The sequence below is a fragment of the Oncorhynchus kisutch genome, unplaced genomic scaffold (genome assembly GCF_002021735.2).
Source record: "Oncorhynchus kisutch isolate 150728-3 unplaced genomic scaffold, Okis_V2 Okis07a-Okis12b_hom, whole genome shotgun sequence".
NCBI lineage: Eukaryota > Metazoa > Chordata > Actinopteri > Salmoniformes > Salmonidae > Oncorhynchus > Oncorhynchus kisutch.
Window position 1 is genome coordinate 2960790 of NW_022261984.1, and position 27303 is coordinate 2988092.

The window sequence follows — 27303 nt, forward strand, 5'->3', positions numbered from 1 at the left end:
CACAGCTGTCATCAAGGCAAAAGGTGGCTACTTTGAAGAATCTCAAATATAACATATTTTGATTTGATGAACACATTGATTACTACATGATTCCATGTGTGTTATTTCATAGTGTTGATGTCTACACTATTATTATACAATGTAGAAAATAGTAAAATAAAGAAAAACCCTTGAATGAGAAGATGTGTCCAAAATTTTGACTGGTACTGTATATAATAATTATATTTTTTGGGGGAAGCAACAGCTGACTGAAAATGGGAAGGCCGGGTATTTGTGTAGTTGAGTCCGTTTCTGCCATAGAATTAGGAATTAGAACACAAGAATGGACATGAAAGGTCTTATAACAGTATAAAAGGTCAGCCATTTTGTTCAGGAGGTTTGTCAACCACGGTCAGCCAGTGTGCTGCAATATTTATTAGCTAGCCAGCCAGTTTAAGTGGAATGATTTCCAATAATTGTTCAAATGAACTGCCAATATGCCAACATTCCATACAAACAGTGCAGTCAATCCACAGCCATACACTGGCTGAAAACAGCAGATGATAGGTCTTATACAAGTTGTAAATGCAATAAGTACTGATATTGTATCATATTATAACATTCACAGCTTTCCAAGAAAACAAACCGTGAGACATTTATGGTCTGTTAATATATATTATAGAGACTATTTATACAGAAAATGTGTATAAAACCTGTATAAACTGTATTTATAATTGCATGACAATATATTATGTTAACAATCATTATATTTCTGATATATCACGTCTTACTTTTATAATTCATAAAAGCAGGAAATGCATCACCTCTGCCTCTACTGCCATCCGTTCCAATTAGACCGGATTGGATTTCTCCCTGACCACAATGGCTGCCATTCTCACTCCATTCTAGAACTGAGTGTTTATGACATGGCCCCTCTAGTAATTTAATAGGATCTCCATGGTTTCTGCTGTAACATGGACTCTCTGAAGTGATGAAACGTTGTTGCTCCTTGCTGAAACAAGTGAGGAGCTGAGGAGAAAATGTGAGTATTTTGCAATTTTGCAACAGTTATAACCAATTACCGTCATCCAAAATTCCTTGACAGTCACAGCCCTATCTGTGTCAGTTCTCAATGATGAAGCTTCTGATGTCTTTTCAGATTGCTGGAGTGGGAGAACCTGCGCCCACAATGTGCACAACTGAAGGGCTTCTCCACAACTGTGGACGTTCTGGTGCATTTGGAGATGGCTGGCGCACACAAAGCTCTTCTCACACAGGGTACAGGAGAATGTCCGCTTTCTGTTGTGGATGACTGCATGCCGCCACAAGTCACTCTTGGACAAACTTCCTATGGCAGTTCGGGCAACCGTAAGGTCGTTCTACATTGCCAGGTCTAATATATGTGGCAAGATTACTTGAGTAAGAGGAAGTTGTGGAGCTTGGTCTAAAATGGCTGACAGGAAGTGAGGTATGAGCTGGTTGTTGAGCTCCTCTTCCTGGTATTTCAGAGTGTCTACGGAGGCTTAATAACTAGCTTTGTTGGCCTCGCCAACATTTCTTGTGTCAAGATGGGTGGCTGTATTTAAAGAGTCTCTTAAGGCGTCTGCATGCTTCCCAGTCGAAAACAGTTCGGTTGAGATCGTGCATATATTAGGACAACATTATGTGACAATTTTGTTCGTTTTGGACTTCGGTGAGGTTTTTTTCAGCTGTTCGGGCACATAATTTTTTTTCTGGAGGCATGCTGAAGTTCAGAGCGGAAGTCTACACCCCTTCGTAGGGATTCTTCAATAAAGTAATTGTTGTCATTCAAGAGAGACGACTCGTTTTCATGCACATTTTTTCATTGAAAACTACTGCACCAAACATCTTAGTTAGATGTAAAATTGCAAATTGAAATGAAGATTTCTTGAGTTATCTTAGATTAATACGGACCATTTTGAGGAGGTATAGACTGGCTACGATGTTTAAAAATGGACAAACAGTACAATTGCTGCATTTTTCTTGTTTTTTAAGCGAAGGTCTTTTAAGGGAGTATGCAAAGCACACTCGTACGGTTCGGCTAGGCACCAGCTGAACTGAAGCATGCTGATGAGGAGATTGAGGTCCCTGTTCATGTCACACTTTGTGTCCAGACTATGTCTCTCTGCTATGGAGTTCAAATTCTGTGTGTTGCTGGGGTCCCTGGTTCACAGTCCCTGTTTCTGACTGGAGGAGAACGGCGTCAGATCCACTGACCTCCATAGCGGTGTTGTTGTAGTTGTTGTTGCCTCTGGGGCCACTGGACTGGAAGGCGGGGTCCTCTGTGGTGGCTGCAGCCGGTTGGGTGGTTAGTTCTCTGCTGCCCTCCACTGTTCTAGCTGGGTGGCTGAACCTAGAGTCCTGGTAATCTGCTTCTCCCTCCACCTTGATGATCAGCAGGTCTGGTTGCCCTTCCTCTGTCTCTGCTGACTGCTGATGGGGTTAAGTGGGAGAGATGAGTGAGTGAGACAGAGCATTCACAATCTACTGAATGGAGATATGGGCATGACATGGGATTTAGTGAAATTCATAGTAGTTGCCTTGTTGTTATTGTGTTATAATCAGTGGTGTAGTGGAGGGTAAACTCCACCTTCTGTATTTTACACATGCGTTTACAAACCTTTAGTGCAAAAATGCATTGAAAGTATAGGGGAAAGTATAGGGGAAAGTATAGGTGATAAGAGTTTACCCACCTATTTTTACCACTACATCACTGGTTAGAATGTGCTGACATACACGTCTATACAGACATAACCTCATCCCCAGGCGGAAGTGTCTGGTGTGCGAGACTAAAACAGACAAGTCTGTGACCGTTTGAAATCGTCTGTTAGAATTGGGACTTCACATACACCAGAAGTTCACATACACCTTAGCCAAATACATTTAACCTCAGTTTCACAATTCCTGACATTTAATCCAAGTAAAAATTTGGATCACCACTTCATTTTAAGAATGTTAAGGTTTACTTTGGACACATCAGTCATCCAAAATTACAAACATTAACCAGTCTCCAAAACAGGTTAAATTCCTGACTGATGTCTTGAGTTGTTGCTTCAATATATCAACATAATTTCCCCTCCTCATGAAGCCATCTATTTTGTGAAGTGCACCAGTCCCTCCTGCAGCAAAGCACCCCCACAACATGCTGCTGCCACCCCCGTGCTTCACGGTTGGGATGGTATTCTTCAGCTTGCAAGCATCCCCCCTTTTTTTCTCCTCCAAACATAACGATGGTCATTATGGCCAAACAGTTCTATTTTTGTTACATCAGACCAGAGATTATTTCTCCAAAAAGTATGATCTTTGTCCAATGTGCAGTTGCACTTTTCACACCAAAGTACGTTCATCTCTAGGAGACAGAACGCGTCTCCTTCCTGAGTGGTATGATGGCTGCATGGTCCCAAGGTGTTCATACTTGCATACTATTGTTTGTACAGATCAACGTGGTAGCTTCAGGCATTTGGAAATTGCTCCCAAGGATGAACCAGACTTGTGGAGGTCTACAATTGTTTTTCTGAGGTCTTGGCTGATTTCTTTCGATGTTCCCATGATGTCAAGCAAAGAGGCACTGAGTTTGAAGGTAGGCCAGATACACCTCCAATTGACTCAAATGATGTCAATTAGCCTATCAGAAGATTCTAAAGCCATGACCTCAATTTTTTTAATTTTCCAAGCTGTTTAAAGGCACAGTCAACTTAGTGTATGTAAACTTCTGACCCACTGGAATTGTGATACAGTGAATTATAAGTGAAATAATCTGTAAACAATTGTTGGAAAAATTACTTAGATGTCCTAACCGACTTGCCAAAACTATAGTTGTTAACAAGAAATTTGTGGAGTCGTTGAAAAACAATTTTAATGACTCCAACATAAGTGTATGTAAACTTCCAACTTCAACTGTACCTCATCACTTGTAGCATCCATATGCTTTGATGGAGAGGCATCCTCTTGGTCCACGTCTATGGGCTGTCTGTCTCTTTGAATGCTGCTGTTCCCAAAACTCCTGTTGGAAAGTCTGTTTCTGCTTTGCCAAGTAGGTCCTGGAAATAAAGAGGTTAATTTGGCCCCATCCATCAATGGTGTTTTACAATGAACAAAACAAGCATAATACGTTCATGACGTGTGTAATGTGTATATAGAGCTAGAGGGACCCTAGCTGTATTGACAGTACAAAGTAAGCATGAAACGTCATATATGGAATGTCAATAATACAGCTGGGCCCTAAATGTTTTGACATGACATAAATCATGGATGTATTATGCTTGCTTTAAACTTTGTAAAACACAATTGATGGATGGGATCAATTGAAGACTCATGTAATTTAGTCTATGTGCACTGTCAAATTCATCATCATCACCAACCTGTCGTTGCCGTCTCTCGATGGTTGTGTCTGTTTAGGAGGCGTATTCCATGGAAGCGATTGTGGACGGACCCCTCTGAAAACTTTGTTCTCTCCGCTCGAAACCTCGCGATCTGAAGTTCCATCAATTTCATTTTCCTCCGGAGAAATTCGTTGTCCTTGTGGCTTTGGGACATCTCCATGTGTACAACTGCATAGCCATCGTCAACAATTTTGCAGATTTCGGTTACAGCCGCGTTGGCTAACACCTCCATGATTGAGGCTATCTGCGCCTGGAACTCGACCACGGAACCCGACATTGTCCCCCGACGCATTAGGCCCCTTTTCAATATGAAAACAGTCTTTATGTTTTCTATATTATGACGATATATAGTTATCTAGCAAGCTACTAAAACAAATACAATAATATCAGAGACTGAACTTCGATAGCTAGCTAGCTTTGTTTGTAACGTTAGCTTGCGGTTGAGAACATTTTTTCCTGTTCCTCATCACTTTCATGTGATCATATGCGCCACCTACTGTACAGGAGTGCTCCACCACAACAATGTTGTAGCTATTATAAACATGATATTTGCTTTAAACAATATTTCAAGATTTAAAAATATAAAAAAGCATTACACTATTTGTGGTATTTCTATTATAAATCGTAAACAGTAAATATATCTTGTTGAGAGGCAAAGGGACATTTCAATTCTTAATTACTGTACTTTGGTTCACCACTGCATCAATGTAAATTCATAAGGATGTTTAGAATTTTCACCTGTAATAGCTCACTCATTATTAAAACACTCTGGACCAAGCATCAAGCTAGTTGACCTAAATACACAACCACTACACACAGAGAGTATCGTTAAATGTGGAATCCAATCAAACTCAAAAACACACGGACCCAGTTTTCATATGAAAACGCCAGAAGTGTGGAGTCATTCCACTTACAACTATGGCCAGGAGTTTTTCACTGGTCTGACCACAGGAAAAACTCCTGGCCTTGTCAATCATTGCGCCAGGTGGAGTAGTGTGAAGTTGCCCCTAGAAGCTGATCTCGGGTCTGTTTTAGATTTTTTTCCAACTAAGTTAAGGTTAGGTTTAGGGGAGAGGAATCTGATCCTAGATCTGTACCTAGGAGAGTGTTGACTGTTTGTAGCACTTCCCGCAGTAGACACATTTAAGCGGTTCCCCTCCGGTGTGCACCCTCTCATGCATCTTCAGTTGTTGGCTGTGGGAGAAGTGCTTGGAGCAGTGGCTGCACCGGAGCTCCCTCTTGGCCGAACGAGACCTTAGATGTTGCGGCTGATTTTGAATGCCTTTCAAGCCTCTGTTTTAAATTTGCGAATGTGTCTTGCTTCCTTCTGCGGGGAACCTGGCAGAGAGTATCCGCTGGGGATGAAAAGTTGTTTCGGGTGGCCATTCGTTGAAATCAGGAAACTTGAACTCAAAATTGGGGGTGCCTGCCAGCAAAGCCACTACTCAACACAACGCTAAACAATACATTAATTGCACTATAACGGTGACAAACGGGGCCCACAAACTGTTAGGGCCTACATAAAGCTGTCCCAACAGCAGAGTCCCAATAGCAGTCTCAACACCTTTCCACTGCTACACCTGGCTATCAGCAGAGCTGTGTCTGGCAGCGAAACAGCTAATCCAGTTTAATTTACTGCCTTTTATCCACTTGTCGCCCCCTTATGTCCTAGTTTATACATCTCAATTGTCAGTAGAAACCACATTTGTTGAAGCAAGTCAGCCATATCAGATTGTTTTTTAAATAATTTTGATTAAGACATTAATGAGCAAGCTAGAACGGACGTGGTCAACTATTTGTTCAGCATATTTGAAATGTACAGCGACAGATTTCAGAACATGGGACGTTGTTACAGTGTTCTCCCTGTGCACCAAGTCAGAACCGTAGGATAAATAAAGGGGGCATATAAGCAGACAATGAAAGCTCTTACAATATCCAATGATTACATTTCTCTAAAACAGGTTATAGGCTACATGTGCACCACCAAGTCAGAACAGTAGGTGAAATTAATAGGGGAAATAGACCACATTATTAGGGTGAGGCACATGGGTTACTAACAGCTTACTATACAACATACACTTAGCATTACTTTCTTAGCTACAGTATACATATCTCCCTGTCATATTACATCATTTATGCAGCAGCATACAATAAATTTTTGGACTAACCTTGTTGTGCTGTGCTCAATTGAACAGGAAGGTGGCGTGGCGGTCCTTCGTGGGCAAATTTTGTCATCAAAGTCAGGCATTCTCTGGATTTATGGTGCTTTCAAGACAACTGGGAACTTGAGAGAGAAAAAAACAAGGTTGAATCATGATGACTTCAGTGATCTTCAGGTCTAGAAAGAGGCCCGAGTTCCTGATTTACAATTCCGAGTTAGATGACCTTTCAAAACGTATTTTCCCAGTCAGAGCTTGAGTTCTCAGTTGTCTTGAACTCACTGAAGTCAGATTTTCCAGTTCTGAGTTAACAGTTGTTTTGAGCGCAGCATAAATCATGCTGGATTGACAGCATGGCCGATATTGAATGTTTATCATTTTAAATTTGTAAAAGACAAACTTAAACTGAAAATTGGGAACACACACCCACTCCACTGAATAGCAGGCTAGTGATTGCTTTGCAATGCTTGTAGTCACTGATCCCTTCCAAACCACTAATTGTTGAATTTGCGATTTCCAACTTGTTGTGTAATGTTTGTGGCCAATGACCTTGAGCCTTCTTGGATGGGCACTTCTACTGTAACTCTATGGCAGCACCCAAGGGGCTTGAATTTTCGAGCTCTACCCTTAGATTTGGCAGTGACGTAGTGTCTGCTTGAACCTCAACCCTACAGTTCCCCATAGCGCTGCATTGTGAGTGTCAGGGGGACACTTCTCTGTCTGTCCAGACTCTATTCCCCCTCTGTGTCCCCCTGTTCCACAGTAGATTTGGCGTGAAAAGAGAAGGGAGGAATTAAGTAGACAGGCATGATCTCTACAAAGCTCTCAAACAAATACATGTCTATTATAACTCAGCTATTATGAGGCTATATTATTGATCAAATGGATTGAAATTAAGTTGTTAATTTACTGATTTAACTCATTGACACAGAACATATGAAGCTTATCTGTCCTCAAAACATTTAAAACTAATATTGGACTGCAATAATTTCCTTTCCTTCGATCTGCCTGATTTCATTTGGTAGTAATGTGAGAATATATATAGGTAGGGTCAATATATATTTAGGGTTAATCTACATACACTACCAGTCAAACTACATGATTCCATGTGTATTATTTCATAGTTTTGATGTCTTCACTATTATTCTACAATGTAGAAAATAGTAAAAATAAAGAAGAATCCTTGAATGAGTTGGTGTTCTAAAACTTTTGACCGGTAGTGTATATATTTAGGGTCAATATTCAGGTAACTGCCAAAATAAAGGAAACACCAACATAAAGTGTCTTAATAGGGTGTTGGGCCACCACGATCCAGAACAGCTTCAATGCACCTTGGCATAGATTCTACAAGTGTCTGGAACTCTATTGGAGCACTATTCTTCCACGATAAATTCCATTATTTTGGTGATTTGTTGATGGTGGTGGAAAATGTTCTCTCAGGCGCCACTCCAGAATCTTCCATAAGTGCTCAATTGGATTGAGATCTGGTGACTGAGACGGCCAAGGCATATGGTTTATATCGTTTTCATGCTCATCAAACCATTCAGTGACCACTTCTGCCCTGTGGATGGGGGCATTATCATCCTATGGCAGCATAGCCATGGTAGCCAAAATAATAGCCTGCCCAGCATTTTTATACAGGACCCTAAGCATGATGGCATGTTAATAGCTTAATTAAATCAGGAAACACACCGTTGTAGTAGCACCTGCTTTCAATATGCTTTGTATCACTAATTTACTCAAGTGTTTTTTGGAAGTTACCTGTATATTTAAGATCAATCTCTATAGGGTAAAGAAGCACCATGGAATTATTTGAAAAATATTATTTATTGATGGAATTATAGGAATGAATGAATAAACAGCAACAGCCATTGGTCAAATTGTTACAGAAAAACATAACTTTTTCAGTCTCACAGTAGAATTTCAGTATGTGCTATAACTTTAGTGTGACGCACACAGTATTATTAGAAGAACACAACCATGATCAACCTTAACAGTCAATGTGAGTGATGCTGTTGGCCTTAAAGAAGCCAAGAAAACGTAACAGTCTTTGTAGATAATGTAAATATGAACCACGTTGTATTGTAGATGTCTGAGACCAGGGCAAACATCCTGCAGACATACAACTATGTTAGAACCAATGACATTTGAACTTGTGATATTGCTATAACAGCTTTTTTCAATAGGAATCTCTTGTTCCATGTCAGTTCTCAATGATGAAGCTTTTGATGTCTTTTCAGATTGCCAGAGTGGGAGAACCTGCGCCCGCACTGTGCACAACTGAAGGGCTTCTCCCCAGTGTGGACGTTCTGGTGCACTTGGAGCTTGCTAGGGGACACAAAGCTCTTCTCGCACAAGGTGCAGGCGTATCCCCGCTTTCTGGTGTGGATGACCACGTGCTGCTGCAAGTCGCTCTTGTGGACAAACGTCTTATGGCAGCTTGGGCAACCGTACGGTCGTTCTACAGTGCCAGGTGAAACATCTGTGGCGAGATTACTGGAGTGAGAGGAAGTTGATGCGCTTAGTCTAAAATGGCCAACAGGAAGTGAGGAATGAGCTGGTTCTTGAGTTCCTCTTCCTGGTATTTCAGAGTGTCTATGGAGGCTTGCCAACGAGTGCCAACTAAATTTGTTGGCCTCACCTGCATTTCCTGTGCCAAAATGCATGCCTGTATTTTTCTCTGTGTGCCGGAAGCTGGGTGAAACCAATTGCATAGTGTCTCTCATCGAATCAGGGGTGAAGGGGCGAATCGTTGGTGCATTCCCCTCAAACACTCCCACTCCCTGCCTATTTCCAGTCCCATTGATATGTGGTTTAGTAGCTGTACCCACCTGACCCCACTCAAAATCTCTATCTACCTGCTGCCCACTGGATACAGAGTCAATCACTATCACATGTTCTGATGATGAATGGAATGACTTGGGGGAAAACCTGTGGTTTTCTAACCCTACACTTCTCATTTCTATGTCTGAGCTATTCTGTGTTTCTAGGCCCACTGAGCCACTCCCTAGGTCCATGACTTTAGTGTGAGCAGCAGAGGTGCCATCGTTAGTCGCTACTGCCTCTCTCCACACCTGGTTTAAAGAATCTCTTAGGAGATTGAGGTCCCCGTTCATGTCACACTTTGTGTCCAGACTCTGTCTCTCTGCTCTGGGTTCAAATCCTGTGTGCTGCTGAGGTCCCTGGTTCACATTCCCTGTTTCTGATTGGAGAAGGACGACATCAGATCCACTGACCTCCATAGCGGTGTTGTAGTTGTTGTTGCCTCTGGGGCCACTGAGCTGGAAGGCGGGGTCCTCTGTGGTGGCTGCAGCCAGTTGGGTGGTTAGTTCTCTGCTGCCCTCCACTGTTCTAGCTGGGTGGCTGATCCTAGAGTCCTGGTCATCTGCTTCTCCCTCCACCTTGATGATCAGCAGGTCTGGTTCCCCTTCCTCTGTCTCTCCTGACTGCTGATGGGGTTAAGTGGGAGAGATGAGTGAGTGAGACGGAGCATACACTATCTACTGAATGGAGATATGGACATGACAATCGATTTTGTGAAATTTATTGCAGTTTCCTTGTTATTGTGTTCTTATCAGTGGAGAACTGGAGGGTATACTTGTATTTTGCACAAAAATCTTTAAAAGACTTTGGGTAACAGTAAATGAATCCACTTATACGAATATAATTGTGCATATACACTATATATACAAAAGTATGTGGACACCCCTATAAATTAGTGGATTTGGCCACACCCGTTGCTGACAGGTGTATAAAATCAAGGACACCACCATGTAATCTCCAGAGACAAACATTCGCAGTAGAATGGCTTTACTGAAGAGCTCAGTGACTTTCAACGTGACACTGTCATAGGATGCCACCTTTCCAACAAATCAGTTCATCAGTGGCCTCCTGAGTGGCACAGTGGTCTAAGGCACTGCATCGCAGTGCTAGCTGTGCCACTAGAGATTCTGGGTTAGAGTCCAGGCTCTGTCACAGACGGCCAAGACTGGGAGACCCATGAGGCGGTGCACAATTGGCCCAGCACCGTCTGGATTACGGGAGAGTTTAGCCGGCAGGGGGCCTTGCGCAGTGCACGCTGACATGGTCGCCAGGTGTACAGGTGTTTCCTCCAACACATTGGTGCGGCTGGGTTGGTTGGGTTGTGTTTCGGAGGACGGCGGCTCTCGACCTTTGTCTCTCCCGAGTCCGTACGGTGACAAGACTGTAACTACCAATTGGGTAAAAAATGTTTACATTTTTTATTTCATTTTAAATGTTTAAATCAGTTTGTTTAAATTTATGCCCTGCTAGAGCTGCCACGGTCAACTGCAAGTGCTGTTATTATGAAGTGGAAACGTCAACAGCAACAACAGTTCAGCCGTGAAGTGGTAGGCCACACAAGCTCACAGAACGGGACAGCCGAATGCTGAAGCGTGTAAAAATCGTCTGTCCTCGGTTGCAACACTCACTATCGAATTCCAAACTGCTTCTGGAAGCAACGTCAGCACAATAACTGTTCGTCGGGAGCTTCATGAAATGGGTTTCCATGGCGGAGCAGCCACACACAAGCCTAAGATCACTTAGCGCCGGCTGGAGTGGTGTTAAGCTTTCCGCCATTGGACTCTGGAACAGTGGAAACGTGTTCTCTGGAGTGATTAATCACGCTTCACCATCTGGCAGTCCGACGGACAAATCTGGATTTGGCGGATGCCAGAAGAACGCTACCTGCCCCAATGCATAGTGCCACCTATAAAGTTTGGTGGAGGAGGAATAATGGTTTCGGATTGTTTTTCATGGTTTGGGCTAGGCCCCTTCATTACAGTGAAGGGAAATCTTAACGCTATAGCATACAATGACATTCTAGATGATTCTGTGTTTCCAAATTTGTGGCAACAGAAGGACCTTTCCTGTTTCAGCATGACAATGTCCCCGTGCACAAAGCGAAGTCCATACAGAATTAGCAATGTTCCAACATCTTATGGAAAGCCTTTCCAGAAGAGTGGAGGCTGTTATAGCAGCAAAGGGGGGACCAACTAAATATTAATGCCCATGATTTTGGAATGAGATGCTCGACAAGCAGGTGTCCACATACTTTTGGTAATGAGTGTATATTAAAAGACAGCGTTTATATGAATTTGATTTCATACTCTTGAATCCCATTTAAAAACAGCAAGGGACATGATCCAGGAATTAGGCAGGACTTTCAAGTCACATGTGCCAAATACAATGGGTGCAGATTTTGCGATCTATTAAATCAGATCCGCTTTAGCCGACATCCACATAGTGGTTATTTTGGCGTGTCGGAGGTAGAACTGCGTTAGAGCTGTCAAATCCACAAGCGGCTCCTGGCATTATACCTAAAGCGTATATCGGCATTGGATGCACAGAGTTAGATTAAGAGAAATCCCATGCAGCCTTGTTTACAAGTTCGAACACTGGAATGTGAGATGTAATCCACACCTTGATTAGGCTGATAGAAATCCTCATTATTTTGTTTAATAGCCTACACTTTCACGTTCCGAACTTCTAACGCAAGTGGGGCGGATGTGGCTTTGTGACAATGATAGCAAGACCAGCTGCTCACCGATTTGACGGCTACAACTCCAACATAGTTCCACCTTGAACACAGCCAGGTTAACCAGCCAGGTTAACGCTTGATGTGATTGAATCCAGGCCTTTACTATGAAATGTTTGCTTACGAGCCCTTCCCAACGACGCAGAGTAAAAATATATATTTAAAAAATACAAATATATATAAATACAGAAAATAATACTAATAAATAAATGGCAATAAAAATAATGTATTGCTATAACCTAACTGACATGAAGGTTATCCATAGATTGTTTTCCATAGGAATCTCTTGCTACTGTGTCTTGGGTTGGCACAATTACCGTACAACCCTGTAACTGATGGCTATGGATGAAGTCCATCATGAAAAGTAAATGAACCGTCATAACCGCAAAAACATGTCAATTAACGCTTTTTTGCGGATCGAACAGCCGACAGAAAATGGGACGGTCAGGCATTCGTGTGGCCGAGTCCGTTTCTGCCATCGAATTAGGAATTAGAACACAAGAATGGACATGAAAGGTCTTATAACAGTATTAAAGTCAGCCATTTTGTTCAGTGAGTTGGTCAACCATGGTCAGCCAGTGTGCTGCGATAAGATATTGTGTAAAACAATACATTGAAGATTATCTGCACAGTATATTTATTAGCTAGCCAGCCAGTTTAAGTTGAATGATTTCCAATAATTGTTCAAATGAACTGCCAATATGCCAACATTCCATACAAACAGTGTAGTCAATCCACAGCCATACACTGGCTGAAAACAGCAGATGATAGGTCTTATACAAGTTGTAAATGCAATAAGTACTGATATTGTATCATATTACAACATTCACAGCTTCCAAAGAAAACAAACCGTGAGACATTTATGGTCTGTTAATATATATTATAGAGACTATTTATACAGAAAATGTGTATAAAACCTGTATAAACTGTATTTATAATTTTATGACAATATTTTAGGTTAACAATCATTCTATTACACAATCTCTGATATCACATGCCTTACTTGAATTGTTCTGCATAAGTAAAATAGAGAAATACAGTACATGCAGTAGAGGTCAATGGAATTCGACCAAAACAATATGAATGCCATTGAAACGTGTGGGTGAAAGATGCCGTAGAGGAATGAATCTCCTTGTTGCCACCCAGCTAAATTAGCCTACACAACACCGCCAAACCACACTGCTTCTTGACACACTGCTCGCTTAACCTGGAAGCCAGACGCACTAATGTGGAGGTGCATTGTGCATGGCCCGCCACAGGAGTCGCTAGAGTGCGATGGGAAAAGGACAACCCGGCTGTCCCCTAACCCGGACGACCCTGGGCCAATTGTCCGCTGCCTCATGGGTCTGGGATCGAACCAGAATCTGAAGTGACTCAGCTAGCACTGCGAAGCAGTGCCTTAGACCGCTGCTCCACTCCAGAGGCACAATCATGACGGATTTGTGAATATCCACTTTGTTAGTTAAGATTTGTTGAACTTGCGCCAATCTGGCATCCTTCTTCTATTCCCCGCGGTCTGCATTCCATTGACCTCTTTACTGCATCTATGAATCACCTCTGCCTCTACTGCCATTCATTCCAATTAGACTGGTTTGGAATTTTCCCTGACTAAAATGGCTGACATTTTCACCCCACTCTAGCTAGAACTTTGAGTGTTTATGACATAGCCCCTCTAGTAATTTAATAGGATCTCCATGGTTTCTGCTGTAACATGGACTCTCCAACGTGATGGAACTTTGTTGCTCCTTGCTGAAACTATTCAGGACCGGAGGAAAGAAGAACATTTTTGTCTTTTGCAATTCAAACGGTTATAATGGTGACCAAGGTTATTAGGCTGATCAATTACCACCATCCAAAACTCCATGACGGTCACAGTCTTTGTCTCAATGATGAAGCTTCTGATGTCTTTTCAGATTGCTGGAGTGGGAGAACCTGCGCCCGCACTGTGCACAACTGAAGGGCTTCTCCCCAGTGTGGACATTGAGGTGCATTTGGAGATGGCTGGCGCACACAAAGCTCTTCTCACACAAGGTGCAGGAGAATGATCGCTTTCTGGTGTGGATGGCCACATGCCGCCGCAAGTCACTCTCGTGGACAAACTTCTTATGGCATGTTGGGCAACCATACGGTCGTTCTATGGTGCCAGGTATAATGTCTGTGGCAAGATTATTTGAGTGACAGGAAGTTGTGGTGCTTGGTCTAAAATGGCAGAAAGGAAGTGAGGCATGAGCTGATTGTTGAGCTCCTCTTCCTGGTATTTCAGAGTGTCTATGGAAGCTTGCCAACGAACACCAACTAGCTTTGTTGGCCTCACCTGCATTTCCTGTGTCAAGATGCATGCCTGTATTTATCTCTGAGGGACGGAATCCGGGTGAAACCAATTGCATAGTGTTGTCTCTCATCGATTCGGGGTGAACAGGGCGAATCATTGGTGCGTTCCTCTCAAACACTCCCACTCCCTGCCTATTTCCAGTCCCATTGACCTGTTGTGTAGTAGCTGTACCCACCTGACCCCACTCTAAATCTCTATCTACCTGCTGGCCACTGGATACAGAGTCAATCACTATCACATTTTCTGATGAAGAATGGAACGACTTGGGGGAAAACCTGTGGTTTTCTAACCCCACACTTCTCATTTCTATGTCTGAGCTATTCTGTGTTTCTGGGCCCACTGGGCCATTCCCTAGGTCCATTACTTTAGTGTGAGCAGCAGAGGCGCCATCATCAGTCACTACTACCTCTCTCCACACCTGGTTTAAAGAACCTCTTAGGAGATTGAGGTCCCTGTTCACGTCACACTTAGTGTCCAGACTCTGTCTCTCTGCTCTGGGTTCAAATCCTGTGTGTTGCTGGTGTCCCTGGTTCACATTCCCTGTTTCTGATTGGAGGAGGACGGCGTCAGATCCACTGACCTCCATAGCGGTGTTGTAGTTGTTGTTGCCTCTGGGGCCACTGAACTGGGAGGCGGGGTCCTCTGTGGTGGCTGCAGCCGGTTGGGTGGTTAGTTCTCTGCTGCCCTCCACTGTTCTAGCTGGGTGGCTGATCCTAGAGTCCTGGTCATCTGCTTCCCCCTCATCCTTGATGATTAGCAGGTCTGGTTCCCCTTCCTCTGTCTCTGCTGACTGCTGATGGGGTTAAGTGGGAGAGATGAGTGAGTGAGACAGAGCATACACTATCTACTGAATGGAGATATGAGCATGACATGGGATTTAGTGAAATTCATAGTAGTTGTCTTGTTGTTATTGTGTTATAATCAGTGGTGTAGTGGAGGGTAAACTCCACCGTCTGTATGTTACACATGCCTTTACAACCCTTTGGCACAAAAATGCATCGAAAGTATAGGGACTGTTACTACTCACCGCAAACGGCAATCACTTTTTACTTGCCTATTTTTAACCACTACATCACTAGTTATAATGTGCTGACATACACATCTATACAGACATAACCTCATCCCCAGGCAGAAGGAAGTGTCTGGTGTCCGAGACTAAAACAGATATAAGTCTGTGACAGTCTAAAATCGCCTATTAAAATTGGAACTTACCTCATCACTTGTAGCCTCCATATGCTTTGATGGAGAGACATCGTCTTGATCCACGTCTATGGGCTGTCTGTCTCTTTGAATGCTGCTGTTCCCAAAACTCCTGTTCGAAAGTCTGGCTCTGCTTTGCCAAGTAGGTCCTGGAAATAAAGGGGGAGGTTAATTTGACCCCATCCATCAATGGTGCTTTACAAAGTACCAAACAACGATTTAGCGATTTAGACACTGTCACATTCATCATCACCACCAACCTGGCATTGCCTTCTCTCGATGGTTGTGTCTGTTTAGGAGGCGTATTCCATGGAAGCGATTGTGGACGGACCCCTCTGAAAGCTTTATTCTCTCAGCCCGAAACCTCGCGATCTGAAATTCCATCAATTTCAATTTCCTCCGGAGAAAGTCGTTGTCCTTGTTGCTTTGGGACATCTCCAGGTGTACAACAGCATAGCCATCGTCAACAATTTTGCAGATTTCGGCTACAGCCGCGTTGGCTAGCACCTCCATGATTGAGGCTATCTGAGCCTGGAACTCGACAACGGAACCCGACATTGTCCCCCGACGCTTTTGGCCCCTTTTCAACGAAACAGTTTTTATGTTTTCTATGTTATGTGAATTTACAGTTATCTAGCTAGCTATTAAATTAAAGAGAATCATATCAGAAACTACACATCGCTGGCTAGCTTTGTTTTTAGCTGGTGAGATTATGTTTCCTTATGCTGGATGGTAGAGTTGAAAGTTGGACACCGCCACCTACTGTACAGGAGTGTTCCACAATAACAACAATGTTGTAGCTATGTAATAAACTACAGGTTCTCTGGCGTAAACCATGTTTCATGATAAAAACAGCAATAACAACAGTATGACTGACATTAAATAGATATTCATTCCATCCATCACATCTCTATAATTTGCTTGTAGCCGATCAGTCTAATAGTACATCTATATTGTTGAGATGCTGTAAATGATTAAATACCGTTCTTTGGTTTGCCACTGCACCAAAACATATTGAATCACATTTTTATTTCTCACATGCGCCCAATACAATCTTTCCGTTAAATGTTTACATGGAAGCAAATTCATAGGGATGTTTAAAATCTTCAGCTGTCATAATGTATACATTATCAATCCACTCAGTCCCATTAGCTATTTATGCTATATTCAAATATTTTTCTCTTTAAACTGTTACATTGTTCAGAGTTAGCAAGCGTTTACTTAAGAGTACATTCTCAGTGTGGTTTTTCAGTTAGTTTTGAGACAAGTATTAACCCTGAGTCTACTCTTCGATTTACTTTTATTGAGGGCATTGATTTATTCCTTTGAACGTCATATTGTATGATGATTGTGTATTTTTGTACTTGAACTAAATAGTAAATAATCATTGTTGAAGGAAAATGTGTGTGTTTGATTTAATTAACTGTTTTGTTATAAGTCAAAGAAGTCTGATTTGTAAAACATTTGATTCCTTTAAGTAGCAGCTACGATACAGTAGGTGGCAATGTTGAAACTAACATAAATATTGTGTGTTGCAACCTTTATTTTGGAAAAATATCGAGGAAGTAGCCGACAACCTTTTGTTTCCGGAACAAAAACAAACGAAATAGAGATGTGTTCGAAGCATACCGCATATCTATGGTGTGACGTCTCAGGACATTAACTGAACACTGCATTGCAAATGAGCTAGTAGGACTATAATACAAGTGTTTAACATATAAATAGTACCAATCCAAGGAAGGGCATGTCCAATACCGTTGTCTTTCATGCTCAGCTAGCCTCCATCATTGAGGTTTTGGCGAATGCAGCCGTTGCCGAAATCTGCAAACTTGTAGATGATGGCCATGCTGCCTTACGTTTGGAAATTTCCCATAGCCAGAAAGAAATTGATAACCTGCGGAGGAAGCTGGTTTTGACAAAATTCCAGAATTCTCGACGGAGCGCAGAGAGATTTGGAGCTCTGCGACGCACAGTTCACAGGCGAGTGGACACCGATCATGTTGCCCGGGAGAGAGAGAGCTTCGTAGAAAAGGCAAAAAGCAGACTTGGATATTGTAGGTCTTTTTTAAACTAAATTTTAACATATTAAAAATGACGTGTAATGTAACGTTTATGAAGGGTTCTCTTTTCTGGTGCAGTGGAAAATCGTTTTGCCTACAGTGAAGGGGGCAAATGTATGCAGGATGTCACCAACCGGAGAGACGCAGGACGCACAGCGACAGACCAGGATGGGGCCATGCAGGTCAATTGTCATAGACAGGGTCAAATTGATTATTTGTGTTCTCATATTTCAAATGTTGGTGAGGATATATTTCTAATAAAACATTTTCTGGTGAATACAAAAACACAGATGGCAGATATGCAAGAGGCACCTCATATCAAAGTGGAAAATCTTGACACCAGCATAACCGAAGGTATTATGCAACTTATCATGTCTATGCAATTTACACTTTATGTTGAGTAAAGCCTTCAATGTTTATTGCCTTATTTGATTAACTTCTTAGTCATTACCAATAACTAATAAATAAGGCAAAGAAGAATCCGTCTCCACTACAGGAAGCTGATGCTGTGCTTTACGTTGACCCATTTCAGAGATTGTCCAACCAGTCAGTGAGAGCAGTGAGAAGATCATTGTGGCAGAACCAGGTTCTTCATCCTATACTGAACCCACAGGCCTTCTGGACCAGCAGGGCAACAGACACAGAGCTCCAGACACCTCACTCAATATAGAACCTGAAAACCAGACGTTCCAGCATCCAGCGTCACAATACAACAGAACAAGACAGGACCATCAGGTTGCTGAGGGTGTGACCTGGGAAACTGAACATCAACCCATAGAATACAGCCTGTCCCAATGGACAGAGAACCAAGAGACTGACAACCCAACTGTGAATGCTCCTCACAATGCAGGGCCAGACTCCAAGAGGCTGTCTGGACATCCAGAGAGGAGAGGAGTGACTGGTAACTCTGGGGTCTGCATGTCTGCTTCAGGCTCTCTGGACTGGGTGCCTGATGTGGTGATGGTGGACTCAGTTCCCATTAAAGTGGAGGCAGATATGAGTTCAGAATGGAGCATAACTGGCCAAGAGGTGACATCTGGAGAGGTTTGTTCAGAAAGCAGGCAGCTTGTGGACAACAGAGGAAGAGGGGGAATGGAGTCTGGACAGACAAAGTGTCCCCCTGACACTCAACATGCAGAACAAGGGACAACTGTAGGATCAAGGTCCAAGTTGCCAGATTTCAGTGGACTGTCCAACCGAAACAGATTTTCATCCCCAAGGGTTACCATCCACCAGGTTCCCCAAAGAGGGAAGCCAGTCAACTTCCCGAATTTCAACAGAGGCTCCACTTCTTCATCGAAAGGCATAGAAAAGCAGCCGCAACAGCTGATGTCTCACTCCACCCAGAGGCAGCTCCGGTGCAGCCTCTGCGGAAAGCCCTTCCCTCAGCCGGCATACCTAAGGAGGCACATGCGGGTCCATACGGGGGAGAAACCATATGGCTGCAGCCACTGCACCAAGCGCTTCTCCCACAGCCACCAGCTGAAGATGCATGAGAGGGTGCACACCGGAGAGAAACCATTTCATTGCATCTACTGCGGGAAGTGCTTCACCCAGTCCGGCCACATGAAGAGGCATCTCCTTATCCACACTGGCAGCAGGCCACAGGACATTGGGCTGCCCTGAGTGTTCCAAGGTGAAGTTTCCCCTAGGTACAGATCTAGAATCAGCTTCCTCTTCCCCAATCCTAACCTTAAGCATTAGTGGAAAAAAATATACTAAACTGACCGAAGATCAGCTTCTAGGGGTAACTTCACACTACTCCACCTGGCATAATGATAAGTAGGGCCAGGAGGTTTTCCTCACCATGTGATCAGACCAGGAAAAACTCCTCTCTAGTTGTTAGGGGACTGGCTCCACACTACTGGAGTTTTCATATGAACACTGGGTCCATGTGTTTTCAACAGTTTGGATTAGAGGTCGACCGATTATGATTTTTCAATCCTGATACCGATTATTGGAGGACCAAAAAAAGCCGATACCGATGAATCGGCCGATTTTTATATATATATTTGAAATAATGACAATTACAACAATACTGAATGAACAATGAACACTTTTATTTTAACTTAATATAATATTTAAATAAAATCAATTTAGTCTCTTATAAATAATGAACATGTTCAATTTGGTTTAAATAATGCAAAAACAAGGTGTTGGAGAAGTAGTTGTAGTTATTATAGGACTATTTCTCTCTATACCATTGGTATTTCATATACCTTTGACTATTGGATGTTGTAATAGGTACTTTAGTATTGCCAGCCTAATCTCGGGAGTTGATAGGCTTGAAGTCATAAACAGCGCAATGCTTGAAGCATTGCGAAGAGCTGCTTGCAAACGCAGTAAAGGGCTGTTTGAAAGAATGCTTACAAGCCTGCTGCTGCCTACCACCGCTCAGTCAGACTGCTCTATCAAATCATAAACTTAATTATAATATAATAACACACAGAAATATGAGCCTTGGGTCATTAATATGGTAAAATCCAGAAACTATCATTTCTAAAACAAAACGTTTATTCTTTCAGTGAAATACGGAACCGTTCCGTATTTTATCTAATGGGTGGCATCCATAAGTCTAAATATTGCTGTTACATTGCACAACCTTCAATGTTATGTCATAATTACGTAAAATTCTGGCAAATTAGTTCGCAACGAGCCAGGCGGCCCAAACTGCTGCATATACCCTGACTCTGTTGCACAGAACGCAAGAGAAGTGACACAATGTCCCTAGTTAAAATAAATTAATGTTAGCAGGCAATATTAACTAAATATGCAGGTTTAAAAATATATACTTGTGTATTGATTTTAAGAAAGGTGTTGATGTTTATGTTTAGGTACACATTGGTGCAACGACAGTGCTTTTTTCGCAAATTAAATCACCCATTTAGCAAAGTAGGCTATGATTCAATGATGAATGAACAGGCACCGCATCGATTATATGCAACGCAGGACAAGCTAGACAAACTAGTAATATCATCAACCATGTGTTGTTAACTAGTGATTATGTTAAGATTTATTGTTTTTTTATAAGATATGTTTCATGCTAGCTAGCACCTTACCTTGGCTCCTTGCTGCACTCGCATAACAGGTAGTCAGCCTGCCACGAAGTCTCCTCATGGAGTGCAATGTAATCGGCCATGATCGGTGTGCAAAAATGCCGATTACCAATTGTTATGAAAACTTGAAATCGGCCCTAATGAATCGGCCATTCCAATGAATCGGTCGACCTCTAGTTTGGATAGTTACCACATTGAACACTACCCTCTGTGTGTAGTGGTTGTGTTTTGAGTTCAACTGGCTTGATGCTTGGTCCAGAGTGGACTGATAATCCATAACTTATAACAGGTGAAGATTTTAAAAATCATTGGTGCAGTACAGTAATTTATTTTAATTGTATTTATTATTTATTTAACCAGGTGAGTTGACTGAGAATACATTGTGATTTACAGCAACGTCCTGGGGTAAATTACAATACATAGACCTAGTTAAAAGCCATATTTAACACGCAGAAATATAAGCAAGCGAAATTCAATAAAGATCAATCTCATAAGAATTCCAATTTCCTTTTGCCTCTCAACAATATTGATGTACTATAAGACTGATAGGCTACAAGAAAATTATAGAGATGTGATGGAATTAATATATATTTAGTGTCTGTCCTCATACAATAAAGTAGGCTAATGTAATTGAATAATAATAATTGATTGGATTTTATTGTGCTTTTCTACCAACTGAGGTACTCAAAGTGCTTTACATAGTAAGGGAGAAACTCACCTCATCCACCACCAAGGTGATGCACAGTGACCATTTTTGTGCCAGAACGCTTACCAAACAGCAGCTAGAAAGGTGAGGAGTGATATATGCCATTTGGGGAGATGATTAGGTGGCCATGATGGTATGAGGGCCAGATTGGGATTTTAGCCAGGACACCGGGGTGAACACGCCTACTCTTACGATAAGTGCCATGGGATTTTTAATGACCACAGAGAGTCTGAACACCTGTTTAACATCCCATCCGAAAGACAGCACCATTCGTAGGGCAATGTCCCCTCTACTGCCCTGGGGATCTCCTTAGACCAGAGGGGGGTGCTCTACTGGCTTTACATCACCACTGCCAGCAGCACCTGGTCTCCCATCCAGGAACCATCCCTGCTTAGCTTCAGAGGCAAACCAGCAATGGGATGCTGCTGGTATCAAGCTGAAGGCATGAAGCAAATGGTTGTTTACTGAAACTCCCAAAGTCTTTCCAATCAATGTAATACATGTTAAACAATAGCCTGCCTTTCTGTGGTCAACTAGATGATAATTGTCAACACTGTTATGATTTGAGACAAGCTTGGGGACTCGTCTTGATAAATCAATCAACGTCAGATTTGAGTTTTCACTTAATCTCCGTTTGGATATTGGTTAGGCTGCAATTAGTCTAGGGAAATGTTATCTATAGTTGAGGTGAGTGCTGCTCTGATCATCTTGTCTAGTTAGCTCATTTATTAGAGTATTTTGCCAGTAGTTTAATAGGTGGGTTATTTTGCTCTTAACTCAAGTCGTTTAGTATGCAATAGTGTAGCTTAAATCAAGTGTAGCACAACCTTTTTGTTCGATCGCGTATAGGCAACTCTTAAAGCCCGCGGAGGTTGTAAAATATGAACACGAGAATCACATCCTTTTCAAAATATAGATTGCTAGTATTTTCTATTGGTATCATGATGAAGATACTATCGATGTAAGAGCCTATGCACCTGCTCTCTAACAAAGTGGAGTGAGGGTAGAGATGAAACGTGGAATTAAAAAAGCATGGATTTGGGCTGTTTCAAAATACCACTACCACCGGTTCCACACATTTCCGTGACAAGTTGTGTGGGAAAAATATAAATGTATTTTTTTCCTCCCTGTATTTCAATATATTATTATTATAAAATATATATATGTGTTGACTATGATCGGGTAGGTGGGAATTCGAGAATTCACAATTGTTCAATGAACAAAATAATGAACTATTAATTTAATTCATTTGGACATAACGTAGCCTAATTAAACCCAAAATATGTTATTCTATTCTTTTGAAAATATGTTTCAGGTAAGAATGTGGTAAAAATAGGCATGTTTGTAAGGGGGCCATATAAAAAGTACCTTTTTTTTTTTTACAGAAAAAAGACCGTAAATCCTATGTGAAAGCAGGTACTACACATCTAAACCATTGTTGTTATTGTGTGTGTGGGGGGGGGGGGGGGGGGGGGCGGTAAATCCTATGGGAAATCCGTATTACATACCTGAACAATTGCTGTTCTTGAGTGGTAAAAATACCGTAAATCCTATGTGAATGCAGTTCTACACATCTAAACCATTGCTGTTATTGTGGAGCACTCCTCTACAGTAGGTGGCGGTGTTGTACTTTCAATTGAATTGCACGGTCCAGTTTATGATTACATTACTGTGAAGATGACGAAAACAGCTATCTCAACAGCTACTTACAAACAAAGCAAGCTAGCGATGTTTAGTTTATGATATGCTTGTATAATTGTGAATTATCATAATATAGAAAAACAAAAACACTGTTTCATTGAAAAGGGGCCAAAAGCGTCGGGGCACAATGTCGGGCTCCGTTGCCGATTTCCAGGCGCAGATAGCCTCGATCATGGAGGTGCTAGCCAACGCGGCTGTAGCCGAAATTTGCAAAGTTGTTGACGATGGTTATGCGGTTGTACATCTGGAGATGACTCAAAGCCACAAGGAGAACGAATTTCTCCGGAGGAAAATGAAATTGATGGAACTTCAGGTCGCCAGGTTTCGAGCAGAGAGAACAAAGTCTTCAGAGGGGTCCGTCCACAACCGCTTTCATGGAATACGCCTCCTAAACAGACACAACCATCGAGAAACTGCAACGACAGGTTGGTGGTGATACTAAATTATACAGTGTGCACATACATTATGAACATTTTCAGTTTGACCCCATCCATCAATGGTGTTTCATAAAGTAGAAATCAAGTATAATACGGCTGTGATGTATGCATGTCAATACAGTTAGGGATGTATTATTGACATTAGCCCTATATGCGTTATGCATACATCCAGGATGTATACAGTTAGTGGCCAGTTTATTAGGTACATCCATCTAGTACCGGGTCAGACCCCCCTTTGCCTCCAGAACAGCCAGAATTCTCTGGTGCATGGAAACGTACCTCAATTAGTATCAAGGGACCTAACATATGCCAGGAATCATTCCCCACACCATTACACTACGGCCACAAGCCTGTACTGTTGATATCAGGCAGGATGGGCCATGGACTCATGTTGCTTACGCCAAATCCTGCCTTTGCCTCAGAATGACGCAACAGGAACCTGGATTCGTTGGATTAGGCAATGCTTTTCCACTCCTCAATTGTCCAGCGTTGGGGATCGCGTGCCCACTGGAGCCGTTTCTGCTTGTTTTTAGTTGATAGGAGTGGAACCTGGTGTGGTCGTCTGCTGCAATAACCTATCCGTGACAAGGACCGCTGAGTTGTGCGTTCTGAGATGCCGTTCTGTACCATTATTTGCCTGTTTGTGGCCCACCTGCTAGCTTGCATGGTTCTTTCCATTCTCCATCGACCTCTCATCAACGAGCTGTTTTCACGCACAGGACTGCCGCTAGCTGGATGTTTTTTGTTTCCCGCACCATTGTTGGTAAACTTTAGACAACTGTCGTATGCGAAAAGCCCAGGACCAGCCGCTTCTGAGATACTGGAACCGACACGCCTTGCACCAACAATCATACCACGCTCAAAGTTGCTTAGGTCACTCGTTTTACCCATTCTAACATTCAGTCGAACAGTAACTTAATGCCTCGATGCCTGCCTGCTTTATACAGCAAGTCACATCCACCTGACTAGCTGTCTGTAGGAGCGAACCATTTTCGTGAATGGGGCGGTGTACATAATAAACTAGCCACTGAGTGTATATTGTACTGTCACCACAGCTAGGATCCCTCTAGCTCTATATACACATTACACATGTCAACACAGCTAGGATCCCTCTAGCTCTATATACACATTACACACGTCATGAACGTATTATGCTTGTTTTGTTCTTTGTAAAACAACATTGATGGATGGGGTCAAATGAACCTCCCCCTTTATTTCCAGGACCTACTTGGCAAAGCAGAGCCAGACTTTCCAACAGGAGTTTTGGGAACAGCAGCATTCAAAGAGACAGACAGCCCATAGACGTGGACCAAGACGATGTCTCTCCATCAAAGCATATGGATGCTACAAGTGATGAGGTAAGTTCCAATTTTAACAGACGATTTTAGACTGTCACAGACTTATGTCTTTTTTAGTCTCGGACACCAGACACTTCCTTCCGCCTGGGGATGAGGTTATGCCTGTATAGACGTGTATGTCAGCACATTATAACTAGTGATGTTTAAATTGAGTAAAGTAACACTCCCTATACTTTCAATGCATTTTTGCACTAAAGGTTTGTAAACGCATGTGTAAAATACAGAAGGTGGAGTTTACCCTCCACTACACCACTGATTATAACACAATAACAACAAGACAACTACTATTAATTTCACTAAATCCCATGTCATGCCCATATCTCTATTCAGTAGATAGTGTATGCTCTGTCTCACTCACACATCTCTCCCACTTAACCCCATCAGCAGTCAGCAGAGACAGAGAAAGGGCAACCAGACCTGCTGATCATCAAGGTGGAGGGAGAAGCAGATGACCAGGACTCTAGGATCAGCCACCCAGCTAGAACAGTGGAGGGCAGCAGAGAACTAACCACCCAACCGGCTGCAGCCACCACAGAGGACCCCGCCTTCCAGCTCAGTGGCACCAGAGGCAACAACAACTACATCAACACAGCTATGGAGGTCAGTGGATCTGACGCCATCCTCCTCCAATCAGAAACAGGGACTGTGAACCAGGGACCCCAGCAACACATGGGATTTGAACCGAAAGCAGAGAGACCGAGTCTGGACATAAAGTGTGATATGGACGGGGACCTCACTCTCCTAAGAGATTCTTTAAACCAGGTGTGGAGAGAGGTAGTAGCGACGGATGATGGCGCCTCTGCTGCTCACACTAAAGTAATGGACCTAGGGAGTGGCTCAGTGGGCCCAGAAACACAGAATAGATCGGCCACAGAAATGAGAAGTGTGGGGTTAGAAAACCACAGGTTTTCCCCCAAGTCATTCCATTCATCATCAGAACATGTGATAGTGATTGACTCTGTATCCAGTGGGCAGCAGGTAGATAGAAATTTTGAGTGGTGTCAGGTGGGTACAGCTACTACACCACAGGACAATGGGACTGGAAATAAGCAGGGAGTGGGAGTGTTTAACAGAAACACACCAATGAATCACCACGATTCGATGAGAGACAACACCACACAATTGGTTTCACCCGGCTTCCGGGCCTCTGAGATAAATACAGGCATGCATGTTGGCACAGTTGAGGCCAACAAAGCTAGTTGGTGCTCATTGGCAAGCCTCCAGAGACACTCTGAAATACCAGGAAGAAGAGCTCAACAACCAGCTCATACCTCACTTCCAGATTGCCATTTTAGACCAAGCACCACAACTTCCTCCCACTCGAGTAATCTCGCCACAGACGTTAGACCTGGCACCATAGAACGACCGTATGGTTGCCTGAGCTGCAATAAGAAGTTTGGCCACGAGAGTGACTTGCGGCAGCACGCTGTCATCCACACCAGAAAGCGGCCGTTCGCCTGCACCTTGTGTGAGAAGAGATTTGTGTCCCGCGCCAAGCTCCAAATGCACCTAAACGTCCACACTGGGGAGAAGCCCTTCAGTTGTACACATTGCGGACGCAGGTTCTCCCACTCCAGCAATCTGAAAAGACATCAGAAGCTTCATCATTAAGAACTGACAAGGAAGCAAGAGATTCCTATTGAAAAAAGCTGTTATAGAAAAATCATGAGTTCAAACGTCATTGGTTCTAACGTAGTCGTATGTCTGCAGGATGTTTGCCCTGGTCTCATACATCTACAATACAATGTGGTTCATATTTACATGATCTACAAAGACTGTTACGTTTTCTTGGCTTCTTTAATGCCAACAGCATCACTCACATTGACTGTTAAGGTTGATAATGGTTCAATATAGCTGCCTCAGACTAAAGTTATAGGAGCTACTGAAATTGTACTGTCCATTTGTACCAATTTGACCAATGGCTATTGCTGTTTGTTTGTCAATTCCTATAATTCCATCAATAAATCATATTTTTCAAAGAATTCCGTGGTGCTTCTTGACTCAGTATAGTTTGACCCTGAATGTAGATTGACACTATATAGATTGACCACAGCTAGCACATAACGTTCTGAGAACCATATGTTTCTTAGATGTGAATTTCAGCGTAATGTTTCCAACAGGTTTCCTAAAACGTTCCATAAAAACCACCAGAAAACATTAGTAACATTTCTAAGGATGTTATGTAAAAACATGCATTCCTTTCTTAGCATCAGCCTAACTCTAACCTCTATCTGGTTAAGTGTGTTGGCCGCGTGTTAGCTCCATCATGGTGGCACAGTGAACTCATTTCATGGATAGAGAACAGAAGATCATAGTTTAGAATCTCACTGATGCCGTGCCATAATAAAGAAAGAA

General features: G+C 42.6%; 4 protein-coding genes across 17 annotated transcripts in view; 2 read left to right on the top strand and 2 right to left on the bottom strand.

Annotated features, from left to right (window-relative positions):
• Positions 1–4889, bottom strand: part of LOC109877699 (zinc finger and SCAN domain-containing protein 2-like) — a 22176-nt gene extending 17287 nt beyond the window's left edge. Inside the window, exons 1-3 of one of the 10 annotated variants that reach the window (XM_031815086.1) lie at positions 4362–4871; positions 3904–4040; positions 2218–2433 (exon numbers count right to left, since the gene is read on the bottom strand). In XM_031815086.1, coding sequence (XP_031670946.1) covers positions 2218–2433; positions 3904–4040; positions 4362–4674 — 666 coding nt within the window. In that variant the 5' untranslated portion in view covers positions 4675–4871. Of the gene's footprint in view, positions 1–1061; positions 2434–3903; positions 4041–4361 lie in introns of all 10 variants that reach the window. The other 9 variants (XM_031815085.1, XM_031815077.1, XM_031815076.1 and 6 more) reach the window with 9 other exon arrangements.
• A 3460-nt stretch (positions 4890–8349) lies between these two features.
• LOC109877692 (zinc finger protein 394-like) lies at positions 8350–16444 on the bottom strand. 4 transcript variants are annotated; one of them, XM_031815091.1, is made up of 4 exons: positions 15891–16441; positions 15643–15779; positions 15011–15220; positions 8350–9990 (listed from the first exon to the last, which is right to left on the bottom strand). In XM_031815091.1, the coding sequence occupies exons 1-4, from the start codon at positions 16186–16188 to the stop codon at positions 8752–8754; spliced, it is 1884 nt and encodes a 627-aa protein (XP_031670951.1). In that variant the 5' UTR covers positions 16189–16441; the 3' UTR covers positions 8350–8751. The 4 variants fall into 4 exon arrangements, with proteins under 4 accessions (XP_031670951.1, XP_031670950.1, XP_020325483.2 ...); XM_031815090.1 differs by having other exon boundaries at positions 8350–9987; positions 15011–15223; positions 15891–16432; XM_020469894.2 differs by having other exon boundaries at positions 15011–15223; positions 15891–16429.
• Positions 16445–17204: 760 nt separating this feature from the next.
• Positions 17205–21387, top strand: LOC109877691 (neurotrophin receptor-interacting factor homolog). 2 transcript variants are annotated; one of them, XM_031815097.1, is made up of 4 exons: positions 17205–17684; positions 17769–17872; positions 17981–18044; positions 18223–21387. In XM_031815097.1, the coding sequence occupies exons 1-4, from the start codon at positions 17375–17377 to the stop codon at positions 19314–19316; spliced, it is 1572 nt and encodes a 523-aa protein (XP_031670957.1). In that variant the 5' UTR covers positions 17205–17374; the 3' UTR covers positions 19317–21387. The 2 variants fall into 2 exon arrangements, with proteins under 2 accessions (XP_031670957.1, XP_031670958.1); XM_031815098.1 differs by having other exon boundaries at positions 17206–17684; positions 17769–18044; positions 18223–19698.
• Positions 21388–23029: 1642 nt separating this feature from the next.
• Positions 23030–26930, top strand: LOC109877690 (zinc finger protein 16-like). Its single transcript, XM_020469892.2, has 3 exons — positions 23030–23578; positions 24812–24948; positions 25333–26930. The coding sequence occupies exons 1-3, from the start codon at positions 23281–23283 to the stop codon at positions 26557–26559; spliced, it is 1662 nt and encodes a 553-aa protein (XP_020325481.1). The 5' UTR covers positions 23030–23280; the 3' UTR covers positions 26560–26930.
• The last annotated feature ends 373 nt before the right edge of the window (positions 26931–27303 follow it).